Here is a 12,492-nt window from a genome sequence, read left to right on the forward strand (position 1 = left end):
AATTAATGTAGGTGGCGTCTAGACATTTGAAATAATTGAAAAATGTGATTACGCAGACGGAATATTGATGAGTTCATGCACGAGTGCCATTTTTCAATTGCGCATACGCTTATCAAATAACTACAGACGCAACGGAAAACGTGACATCTGCCACGTATGAAAATGAGGACTTGCACTCATAAATTACCATTTGCGCCAATCTCTTATTTGTCATTATTGAGGAACTAACAACATTCAAATAAAATTGCATTAAATCGAAGGAAACAAGTAAATAATCAACTGCATTTATTTAAGTAATTTCTATCTCAACTGATATCCAAGATAAATAATGGAAGGCGCGGCAAGTAATGAGAGACGGGAATTAATCAGATCGCTCGACGATACGAGTAAACATAATATACACACAAGTATCTTTTTAATTTATTATGTTACACATTCACAGTAAGTAAAAACATAATGTTCATATCCCTTTCAATGTCCATTATACTGTTCCCATGCCAGTATAAGTACAACTTGAGTGTCCATCGAGAGGGAGGGGAAGGTGTAAGAATTCTATTGCTTGCACTTGTTCCCTTTTGATCGCTCCGAGTCCTATCAGCACCCGTGTTAAAAATGTTTTCAGCCTCGGTATAAATTAATAGCTACGAACGCGATAATACGTTCGTGGTGTATACAAGGATCTGGATCACCTCGCTTTTTCACCGACTCTTTGGATTTCGTAATCGCGGTATTCTCTCAGCGATCCTTTCTCGATTGTCAGACTATTCAAAGCAGAAAGTTCCAACGAGGAAATGTACAGGTGTGACATTACCGGCGGGCGTTACGATGGCACTTTGATCGCTGAGATGAAAAAACATCGTCACGAGGACGATTCGATCGGTGATCGTGGTACCTCGGTCGCGAACGAGTTTTTCCTTTCTGTTACTTTGCTATCACACTAATAACTTTGAGAAGGGCTTCGATCCGTGAAGAAATTTTTTAGGATAAAAACCTGTCCCACGGCGATGCAGAGGATGCAAACAGTCTCCATTACCGACCACCAGAGCACTCGCTCATTAAGTTCTTCCGCACGTTTGCGACCCTGAGCTTCGCGCAGACGATGATGTGTTTGATAATCCAGGATACTAATTAGATTCTTGTGCACTTCCTGCGCGGAAGACTCCATCTACAAGACATTTGCATGTAAGATATCTTTCTCGTTAACACATACTATAAAGTTTTGTCACAGTAATTCACCTGAGTCATGACTGTAACATGTTCTCCAAGACCAGGAAGTGGCAGTTCGTCGCCAACTTGAAAATCCATATACACAAGTTTGTGCGAGTATGTAGAAAATTCATTGCTAAAGCAAGCCTTATACACTCCTGACATGGTTGGTATAAAGGAGTGCGAATCAAATTGTGTTTTTACTTGGCTATAGATAATCTCCTTATTGGGAGCTTCTAAACTTACATCTACATCATACTGGCCTCCTGTAACCACCTGAAATATATAAAAACACATTCACAAACAAAGTACTTTGATAAATGCAAAATATTTTTGTCTAAAAATGTTGACAAATCAATGAAACCTAAAGAACCTTTATCTAAAGGAAACATCTGATTAAAGAAAATTGCAATACTAATAAAAATATTATCGCTCGATGTAAACAAAATTTTTCTAGAAAAAAGGATTGGCATTAATGCAAGTGTTTTAATCACACTGCACCTGTCTCTTTTTTCTGATAAAAGATGAATAAAAATAATGCGATTAAGACAATTTTATTTTATATTTCTCTTCGATCTTTAAATACAATTGTAAATAACATTATTCTTATTATCCGTTACTTGTATTTTATTAATTCGCGTTATTCGAGTTCTACTCGCCGCGCTCTCTCTTTCCCATTCGCTCATTTCAATCTGAAGCCACGCAGGCGGCGAATGCCGCGTATTGCGCCGCGAATTCCGGGCTCGGATGCGCCAGACGGGCGCTAACAGCGACGTGTCATCGCGACGCGGAACGTACGTAATGTCACCGGGGATCAGCGTCTGATAACGTTGCGCACCTGAAACTCCAACGTAGACGAGACGTTCTTCTCGATCTCCTGGTAAAAGCACTCCTTTGCATTGTCGGCCAGCTCGAAGGTTAGCTCGACGCCACCCGTGAGCAGGAGTGCGCCGAGCAGCGAGACAAGCAGCAGCCAGGCCGACCAGCAATCCATTCTCGTTTGTTGTTTGTTTATTCGTCGACGACACTCACGCGGCTACCGCCAGCTACACCCCGCGTCACTGATCCGCGCGCATTTAAGATCTCGTAAGACTCGGAAAAATTCGGGCAAGAGCCGCGCGGCCGCTTTCCACTTTTTTCCCGGCGGCACCCCGATGATCTCCCGCAAAACAAGCTATTTTAACGTGGCCGGATGTCGGCCGCGCGCATGTGATGAAGTCGTGTTCGACACGATACTGCGCAGCTGCGGAAATGGCTACGTTCACGTAATACGTAAACATAGTGATTTCGATTCAACTCGCGCGTTCGCATTTAAAAAATCTATTGACTTTATATATATATATATATATATATATATATATATATAATACATATCTTAGGCTTATAGACGGGGCCTACCTCCGCGGAATAGACAAATTTAGAAGTAAGATAGTTATTGCCACGTCACTTTTAGATATATTGACTAAAAAAAATATTAATATTATTATTTCATTTTTAAAATAAGTATATTTAAATATTCTTAGTTTTTATTAAATATACAATAAATTTGTATTAAAGTTAATATATATTATATTCCAAATGATTCATACAACATTTTTTGTTAATTTAATATAATATTAATATATTTATTTTTTTTGGTGATACTAATACTATGTTAATATTTCAATAGAAAATCAACAGTAAGCTTTATCGTAAATTTAATTTAACTTTGTATAAAATTAAAGTTTTTATATTAAAAAAATTAATTAAAAATAAAAATTATTTTCATTTTTTAAAACTTAAAATACCATGTAATGGCTAATGCCTAAAAAATATAATTATATATACATAATATTATTTTATATTATTTTATATCATATAGTTATATTTTTATATTACATGATCATACATATGTACAATGTACTTCATGTACTTCATGTGCTGTGAGTCATGTTTTTTATATCTTTGTACAAAAATCTTACGGGAGCGTCTTAGACATTACATCCCTTTAACGGCACAGTTGACAAAGATTATAACATGAACTTTATGTTAATATGCACGTTATTTTAATATTTTTTAAAAGTTAAGTTCAGTTATGTGTTACAAATGTGACAAATTATCATTATGTGACAAATATTACGTGTTAAATTTATGCATACATATATTGGACATTTAATACAAAAATTTTAATTAGTATATTTTTTAATATAGAGCTTTCACATTTTTTTTACTATGTAATAAATCTATTATAGATTCAAAAAATTAAGGTTACTTTATGTTTATCCATTTATTTATTATTTCTATATAATATATAAATCTATAAATATTTAGCAATATGTGCGCTTTAAAGTTAGAACTTCAATATTAACATTTTGACATATGGAAGAACAAATTACTAGCCGAATAGCTCCGATTTAAATCAAGTATGTCGAAAAATTTGGAATTCCTTCTGACTTGATCCACTCCTCTTATCCTACTATACTCCATCTATAGATATGTACAATAGCAGCAAAAAGCTATCGGAATTTAAAGAAACATATTTTTGTACTAAAATTTAAAATAAATAAATTTGAATTATGAAGAAACTAAAATATAAACAAAATGATATAATTTTAACATTGCTATAAAAAAATATTTATAATTAATATTTTTTTCGACTTTTGTATCAAAAATGTTTACAATATTGAAGTCAATTATAAAAATCAAGATAAATTAATAATTTATAAGTAAATTTTTTTTTAATAACCATAGGTGTGTGATATAGATATTAAATAATTTAAACATGCATAAAATATAAAAATTATCAATTATACATATTAAATCAATACATATTAAATCAATAATATTAATAAAATAATAATAAAATTCGGTAAACATACTAGTCAGTAGCATTACAGTTACAATACGATCTTTAAAGAATAAATTTAAAAATTGATTAATTTCTAAACTGTTCAAAAAAATGTTCAATTTTTACACAAATGTTCAGAAGAAATAGTAGAACAATCTACAATTTTTATATTTTTCACGATATTTTGATGTATGGCACATATATTCTTAATGCATAGATATTTTTTTACATATTATTTTTACAGATGTCAAATTTAAACCGAAATTGATAACGGCTTAAATCGGTAATGGCTAGGTACAGATAAAAATAAGCGCAAATGAGCAAATTATCGATAAGAACTATGCAAGAACTATGCGAAAAATGTTTACAATATTATTACGCATTGAAGCAATGTTCGTATTCGTTCATGCCTTTCATTTCTCTATCTCTAAATTCAGCTTTATTAATATTTAAAGTCAACTTTAATGTCTTTAATTCGCGGGAAATTGAATACTTAGGTTCAGATCGTGTAAATTCGAATAAATAAATAGTTTATTATGATAAGTGCAAGAATGCCACGTCACGATCGGTATTTATGATCAAAGTTAAATTGTTTCGTGTTCTCTTTTGCGCTCGTCTGCTTTGTTTTGGTACCGTTCAAGTAGCAACCATGATTGAAAAATACAAATATATAAAAAGCCAAAATGTTATTTTTATTTCTATCACTAAAAATCAGAAATTCCAAAAATCAAAAACATACCTGAACGCAACTTCTTTATTATTTATAATTTTTAACACATCGCGCGATAAAAATCCACATATTTCCGTTGAATTTCGTAAAATCGCTTTACATCTTCTAAGCTTTCTCATCCTCATCTAAGAGCTTGTTCAACGTGCATAGTACCATTTCTTTGAACTGTCTGCGTTTTTTATCAGAGAGTTTCATAATGTCCGGAATGAGACTCCGGTAGAAGTTCAATTCCGGGTCATTTGAACCGTGAGTCTTCAATTCGGTGAGGAAAAAATCGATCGCCGGCCCGATCACATCTTCAGATATCATGGCAGTCTTCGTGTCTTGCTTGCAAGAAGTCGAGGGCCCTTTCCCGTTTGGCCGGTTGTCCTCAAAATTGGTAATATGCTGGGATTGCTCGTCGATCGTTTGCGTCGCAAACTCAATCGGATCTTGACTGGCTATACTGACTGGCTTCTCCTCCCAGTAATCTACCTGACTGTTATCCATACTATTGTCTTGCTGATTCGTATCGATATATAAAAAATTATTCATGATTGATGCGGCATTTTCGTTTTTGATCGTAGATTTTTTCCGTAAAGATGAATTTTTCGAATCGTATTCTACGCAATCGAAACGAAATGAATATAACTTGTAGAATCAATGAAAGGGTTAAAAATGAAAAAAATCAAGTTTTTCAAATTTAAGAATATAACAGAAACAATTTTGACTTCATTCAATTTTCTTTAGTTAGTTATCAAAAAAGATAAAAAATTATTTATAAAGAAATATGTTATAAGTTAAGTAAAATTAGATAAATATAAAAAGAAGATGAATAAATAATAAGATTAAAATTACAAAGATCATAAATAAAAATGTCATGATTAACATAATGCTACAATAAGTAAATAATAAATTCGCGAAAATAAAACGAAGTCGTTATTCTCGATAAAATTAAAGTATAATTATATAATCCTATCGTTTCTCATTTTTCATTATAAGAAAAGTTAAATCAATCTATTGAAATCCAATGGGATAAATTGAAAATATTTGTTTAAAATAGATATTCATTAATAGATATTCAGCTATGATTAAAATAATTTGAGTGTAACTTAAAGTGTAAAAATGAGAAAAACATAAAACTAGAAATCGAAAATCATAGAGAAATTAGTAAGTAAAATTAACTTAAAAATTGCATTAATTGATAACATAAATTGATAAAAATAACTAAATGAGAAATATGAAATTAACAAAATGGAAGAATCTATCTGTGTTATTATATGTATAAATATATATGTATTACCATATGTATAAATAAACTGACGTGTAACAGCATTCATTTAAAAGATTATTGCATAATTTTATTGAAAAAGTTAAAATAAAGGCTATCCAATAATTCAAAATCATTGTTCGAATTAATTCCATTTCTTTTTTTAATATAGATCATTTTTTAAATTATATTTTTTTGTAATGTCGGATTCAAAAATCTTGAATTGATTATTATCTTTGAATTAAGTAGTTAAACTTTAATATGTGATCAATAATGATTGAATGCTTGAACGCTCTAATTAATGTGTTTAGTCCTAATTAATGTATTTAGCATATTAATTTAAAATATACTGAAACCTCTCTTTCCATTTTTATTTTTCAATAATAAATAAATAATTATACATTTGGAATTGAATTATATTTTCACTCTTGATTAGGCATAATTCAATTCTATGCACATATTTATTCTGATTATATAAAAATAAGAAAATAAAAAAGAAATTTTCGATATATTTAACAAATCTGTTTTATTGATTGCAAATTGTTTTATTGAAAAATATTTCGATTTTAATGTATTATGTGAGAATTTTCATTACGTTTTTCATTTTTTATATTACGTTATTTACATTACGATTCAAAATTGTACAGTGAATCAGCAAGAACCTTAATATAAGATTAGGCTTCAAAAAAAGAATCAATTTGTGATGACTGCGACATTTATTATCTTCAACGATACAATTTGACTTTCAAACTTGCTAAATATGAAAAAATAGCGAATTGTATTCAGTATTTTTTTCATATTTAACAAGTTATTAAAGCTTTAAAATTTATCCGTATCTTTTAGTTGATTTTTTACATTAATCTTACAAAAGTTAATTAATAAGATTCATAAATAAAAAAAAAATATAGGAAATCTGACGCACATGAATTTTATTTTAAGGCTCGGCTTTTTTGCTGTAGCCATATTGAATTATGACGTCAGAAGTGAGAAATGACATGCATAAAATTTCTTGCATCGTATAGCTTTATTTTGTACTTTTCTCTTAAAAACATAATATTTTCATATTCTTAAAACTTGTAAAAAATATCAGAAACTAAGATATTTGTTCAATAGAAAGTGTAAATTAATTCTTGAAATAATGGTCACTGCTCAAAAATCATCAGATCACCAGATCTAGTTGTTTTTGATAGCTGAGTGTCCATTAAGTGTCCATCAAGAATTATTTTATACTTTTACGATCTATTGGACAGATATTTTATGGTATGGTTACAAAATAAAGCTATATGACTCAAGAAACTTTTTACATGTAATTTCTCGCCTTTGACGTCACATAACTCATGTCGTGCCGCGAGAAAATCGAGTCTTAAATCGCGAATTTGATGTACGTAATATTTAAACGACTTTTTTTCTTACCAGTTTTTCTGAGGCGGTTTCTGTCGCTATGTCTTGTTGACATGTGAGCCACCGTCGGCTTTTGCCGCGTTACCGGCATTTTATTACCGATAGCTGAAATATGAGTTCGCCTTGGTTTGCTCTTGTCCGCCAGAAATTTTAGTGCATTGTAAGCAAACCACTTGCTACGGTAAATCCCGCCAATCGATTTGGATTGTTCCTCCTTTTTAACCTCGCGATAGAAGTGACTTTGAAGATTCTTCAGCTTTCGTTCGATCTCATCCTTCTCAACATTGAAGTACGTTGCGAGCTCGACTGTGACTTCTTGACGTTTCTGCCGATCCTTATAAGCATCGCATCGAGTATCCCATAACATCGGCCGTTGCTGAAACAATGCGATCAGTTGCAAAACCTTGTCGTATGGCCACTCTGTGGCACTCTCCATAATGGCGACCGAGTCGCAACTAAGCGAGAAACGGGCCATCGGCACATCCAATGCGCGGCTTCCGGCACGGTCGGTGTTCGTGGCGCCGGCAATGCAGCCTTTGCCGCCGGCTGCGCCCGGGCCGCGCGCCTCTCGCTTTCGTGGAAACATGGCTTTATGTACGTTAGAAAATTGTGTTGGAATAAAGATTTGGAAAAAATATAATATATTCTGTAGATTGTATTTATTAAAATAAAAATAATTATTAAATATCAAGATCCAGCCATGATTATAAAAAAATGCCATTTTTATATTTCTGTTAAAATATTTTGTCGACCTACAAATGTTTTAAAGTAAACTTTATTTAACAAACAACATAACTTGTCGATAGAATTTTATTATATACTGAAAATGACCATATTAAAGATCGAAACGTTTTCTGTAAATTGTTATTGTTTATATTAGTTATTTTAAATATATTAATAGCCACCTACATATAGCTTGGCTCATCTGGTTTTTTATATTCAGATTTAATAATTGAGATGGATTCAACTTTTCATACATGAAATTATTATCAATAATTTCTATAATATAATAGCATAATTGAAATGATGTCATGCAACATCATAAAAGATGGATTTGAATATTTGAAACTAATTGCGTTGATAAATATGAAAACGGAATCGTTTTAGATTATTAAATAAATAATTGATCAGATGATCAACCTGGCACAAAATATTTCCTAACACGCGCCATCATAATATTATAGTCAATAATAATAAGCAAATTGGTTGCTTCGGAAACCTCGATTTCGTAACAATGCGGAATCTTGGCTGCCATGTTGGATATATTCATAGTTTAATTTTATGTTGAACTTAATATTATGTTGAATATGATAACAAGATATAAGAGATAACGAGATAGGCTATATAACGAGTTATATAACTGAATGCTATATTGCAGTGGAATTGGAATTTTTGGAGTGGAATTTTAAAATCATATAAAACGATTTGAAATATAAAATTGAACTATAAATTCCAATTCTCTAATCTTTGCTGTAAACTACTTGCTTTGGCCAAATGTATTACAAATTATCGTTGTATCAACAGTTGCATAAACATTTATACCTTAAATTAATTCATAAAATGTATAATTAAAAATTAATACTTAAAAATTAAAGATAACATTTCACTAATTAAGTTTCATTCAAAAAAGTTTAAGATAAAAATAATCGTTATTAAATTACAAATGATTTCTAAATGCAAATATCATATCTAATTTTTATGTTACTATTACATTATTATTTATTTTTAAAATAAATTAGTAGATTAATAGAGGAAGAAACTTATGAAGTAAAATACAGAAGCTCCCTTGCCAATTGATTTTACTAATCTATAAAATATAAAATTTGTATTTTGAGTAACCTTTTTGTCGACATTATTAGAAACATTCTGTATGTCTTTTACATTATATTCTGTATGTCTTTTTAAATAATATTAATAAATATTAATAATTAATAAATATTAACATTATTTTCTTGAAAAAAAGTTATATTGTTGTTAAAGTTAAATTACATTATGAGTGACAACGTTGCATAAAATTATGAAATTGGATAGTCGGTTTATGATCGCTATATTGATTTATGATTTTGAGATAACATATAATTTTTAATTATATATATCTTTTTAGTCACATTGCGTGCGGCTTATTGGATATTGTATGTTGTTATCAAGTTTTAAAAGATGAGTATTAATAGAATTGACATTTTCTCAAAATTCAGATATTTGAGATCAATATTTTTCTAAATCATATAATGAATTATTAAAAATTTGTAGTCGTCTTGTTCGTCGAAAATTTTAGTTTACATTACTATATTTTCTTTCTTATTCTTGTTCTATAAAAATTAGAAATATTATGATAGATAAACAATCAATGTATGCGTTGTTCGCATTTTATGAACATGTATATTTAATAATTTTCTCGAAAGTTATACGGTGACTTAAGAGAGTGACTTACGTTACAATAAAAGTTCAAAAAAAGCTTTCTTTAATGGATTTTTATAAAAATAATAGGTTTTAGAAAAAATATCAATTTGTACATTAATCGGAACTTTGAATAATTTAAGAACTTTTGTACATAAAAATATAAAGATACGTTTGGTGATGTTGCACAACATTGTAGATCCCTGTGTTCATGGAACATAGTTCATCAGCGACGTAGAAAACTCAAGTTGTGACTATTGGAAATGAAAAATTCTTGAAAATTTCGAAACTATATGAATATAGTTTTAGCATAGGGATTTTTTAAAATAATTTTTTCACAAAATGGTAACACTTTAAAACAAAGTTCAAAATTTCACTAGATTTTCATATTTTTAAATACATATTTTTAAATACAATTAAATATATATTTTTGTGCTTAGGCACTAAGAATTTAGAAAAAGAATCCTTGTTCCTTAACTAAAATGATTTATTTTATAAAATTAAAATTTGGAGCCAAGTCTCGAAAATTGTCCTAATTATAAATGCCAGTAATTAAAGAAAAGTGATTTCGAGAAAAACGCGTTTAACATTTTAATAGATTATTTATTAATCGAATTTACTAGTTTATTATAGTGAATATATCGCCGATGAAACAAACACGACATTGACTACATGGTCGAGAGAATATTTGTAGCCTAAATACATGGGCAGGGTTTAAGTTAGGCTAAAGGTCGTCTTAGGGTAACCGGCTGCGCATGCTTTCACTATAATTTATACAACTTGAGAAACACTTTGAATTCCATTAAAATCTTTCTTCTTTTAAGAGTATACTTCTAAAATATCAATCTTTGGAAAAATGTTAAATTGATTTGTTGAAAATATTACTGTAGCGTATCTCCTTAAGGATTCATACATATGAAAAAAATATATCAATAAATACTTTTTAATTATATTGTATTAAATATTATTTTTTTAAATATTATTTATTCTCATACTATATCACGTTGAAGTTAGAGTGCGTTTATGAATTCAAATGAAAAAAATATTTTTTCACAATGATGATTCTAATTTTTCATGCAATTACGCCGATTGCTCATTATCGAAATAAACGCTGTGACAATTTATTATCTTCTATTAGAAATAAAATTGTATTACAACAGAATGGAACTCTAATCACTTTTTAAATATTTATCTAATCTTTTTTCATGAACTGTTGTGGATTTTTTGGATAGTTCTCTTTAAAAATAGTTCTATCATATATTGAAATTCAGCATCTTTATTTTCAGCTTGTTATCGTTTCAAGCAAGTCTCAATGTCATAACGAATAGCAAGTGAAACTTGTAAAATGTATATGTTACGTTTTGCAATGTGTTACCCCGCGCAGTAATCGGAAATTTTCATCACGTGTAGCAGCTGTAGAATTTAATTATTAACGAGAATACAAAATACTAGCATCCTTTCGCGTGCGTCACAGGGCTTCCGCAATTCGCTAAATATTAAATCGTCGCGGTAACACAGAAGCGCGTTTTATTAAAGCAGCTGGATGCAAGGGATGCAAGGGAGAATATGCAATGAAATTATCTCCGCCTGAAGAAAAACATTTGTGACTAAACCGAAGAAATACGCAACTATCGTCATCTTTTCATCTTAAACAGTCTTATCTTAAACAGTCTTATCTTAAAATCTTGTCGAATTTCAACTTCAATTACACATTTCTTTTTCAATTTCAGATTTTAATGAAATTATAATTCAAAGTTTAAAAGTTATCTGCGATATTAACCGAAAATTTTTTAAGTATTTTTGAAAAAAATCTAGATCACAGTCAGAAAAATCGATAAACGTTAAGATCGCGTTGTTGTGGAACGTCCTGTAGAGTGCAGAGCAAGACAAGTATGGCAGCATATAACTAAAGTATAATGCACGTTGCTTTGCGTGAGACGCCCATCCCATCGGTCTGGTCGAGTCGCGCCTCACGTCGTGCATCACGTCCTGAAGCGTGCAGCAGCACGACGAAGGTGCGTATCGGAGGATGAGTGCGGAAGAAGAGGGTGCTCTGGAAAGAAAAAGAGAAAGGAGAGAGGACATGCGGCTCTTGAAAGGCCCCTCTTATTACAGTCGGCAAGCAAGCGCGACCGGCGCTTGCCGTTGCTCGCGCGTGATTGTGCGTGTTGCATCAAATTAATGTACGCGTAACGCGTAACGTGCGACGTGCACGCTGGACTACAGCGTAAAGCTGAATGGATCTCTATGTACCTCCATAACATGTACACGCACATGCGAGCATGTCGTACGGAGATGTGTACTCGTCGTGTATTCGCGAAAGTATCAGCCGCACCTTCGCCGCGAACGAGGCGAATTAATTGGAGATATCGGATCGTAGTCATATTTAATGAGAAACATACGACAATCCATACGATAATCCGTTAGTTTCTTTCTTAAAGACAAAGAGAAACCACGATATAAAATTAACATTAATAAAAAGCGTAATCGATTATTTTCGAAATCTTCAAGAATTGATCAAATTGAGTTTGAGCAATAAATATCTCTTTAAAATGGATTAGTTGCAGGGATGAAGAAGGACTTCTTTTTTATAGACACAGTCCGTCTATAATCCATAATAAAACTATTATTACGAAGCTAATAGCACACAGAAAAAACGCAGTAGATTTTATCAAATTGTTC

At 30.9% G+C, this 12,492-nt stretch overlaps 2 protein-coding genes across 2 annotated transcripts; both read right to left on the minus strand.

Annotated features, from left to right (window-relative positions):
- Window positions 1-398: 398 nt before the first annotated feature.
- LOC105433813 (transmembrane emp24 domain-containing protein 7) lies at window positions 399-2,408 on the minus strand. The gene is made up of 3 exons (XM_011649266.2): window positions 2,045-2,408; window positions 1,237-1,482; window positions 399-1,165 (listed from the first exon to the last, which is right to left on the minus strand). Exons 1-3 carry the CDS (start codon window positions 2,198-2,200, stop codon window positions 938-940), a joined length of 630 nt encoding a protein of 209 aa, XP_011647568.1. The 5' UTR covers window positions 2,201-2,408; the 3' UTR covers window positions 399-937.
- A 1,758-nt stretch (window positions 2,409-4,166) lies between these two features.
- LOC105433814 (uncharacterized) lies at window positions 4,167-7,999 on the minus strand. Its single transcript, XM_011649267.2, has 2 exons — window positions 7,426-7,999; window positions 4,167-5,365 (listed from the first exon to the last, which is right to left on the minus strand). Exons 1-2 carry the CDS (start codon window positions 7,997-7,999, stop codon window positions 4,869-4,871), a joined length of 1,071 nt encoding a protein of 356 aa, XP_011647569.2. The 3' UTR covers window positions 4,167-4,868.
- Window positions 8,000-12,492: the final 4,493 nt, after the last annotated feature.

This window comes from Pogonomyrmex barbatus, unplaced genomic scaffold (genome assembly GCF_055798465.1).
Source record: "Pogonomyrmex barbatus isolate J1 unplaced genomic scaffold, ASM5579846v1 scaffold90, whole genome shotgun sequence".
Lineage (NCBI taxonomy): Eukaryota > Metazoa > Arthropoda > Insecta > Hymenoptera > Formicidae > Pogonomyrmex > Pogonomyrmex barbatus.

Bases quoted from the DNA above. Each gene is read 5' to 3' on its own strand.
- LOC105433813 (XM_011649266.2), bottom strand. From the start codon at position 2,200: ATGGATTGCTGGTCGGCCTGGCTGCTGCTTGTCTCGCTGCTCGGCGCA. The intron at 1,483-2,044 runs GTGCGCAACGTT...TATATATTTCAG, and splicing joins CGTCTACGTTGGAGTTTCAG to GTGGTTACAGGAGGCCAGTA. The intron at 1,166-1,236 runs GTGAATTACTGT...AATGTCTTGTAG, and splicing joins ATGTTACAGTCATGACTCAG to ATGGAGTCTTCCGCGCAGGA.
- LOC105433814 (XM_011649267.2), bottom strand. From the start codon at position 7,999: ATGTTTCCACGAAAGCGAGAGGCGCGCGGCCCGGGCGCAGCCGGCGGC. The intron at 5,366-7,425 runs GTAAGAAAAAAA...TCGATTGCGTAG, and splicing joins AAACCGCCTCAGAAAAACTG to AATACGATTCGAAAAATTCA.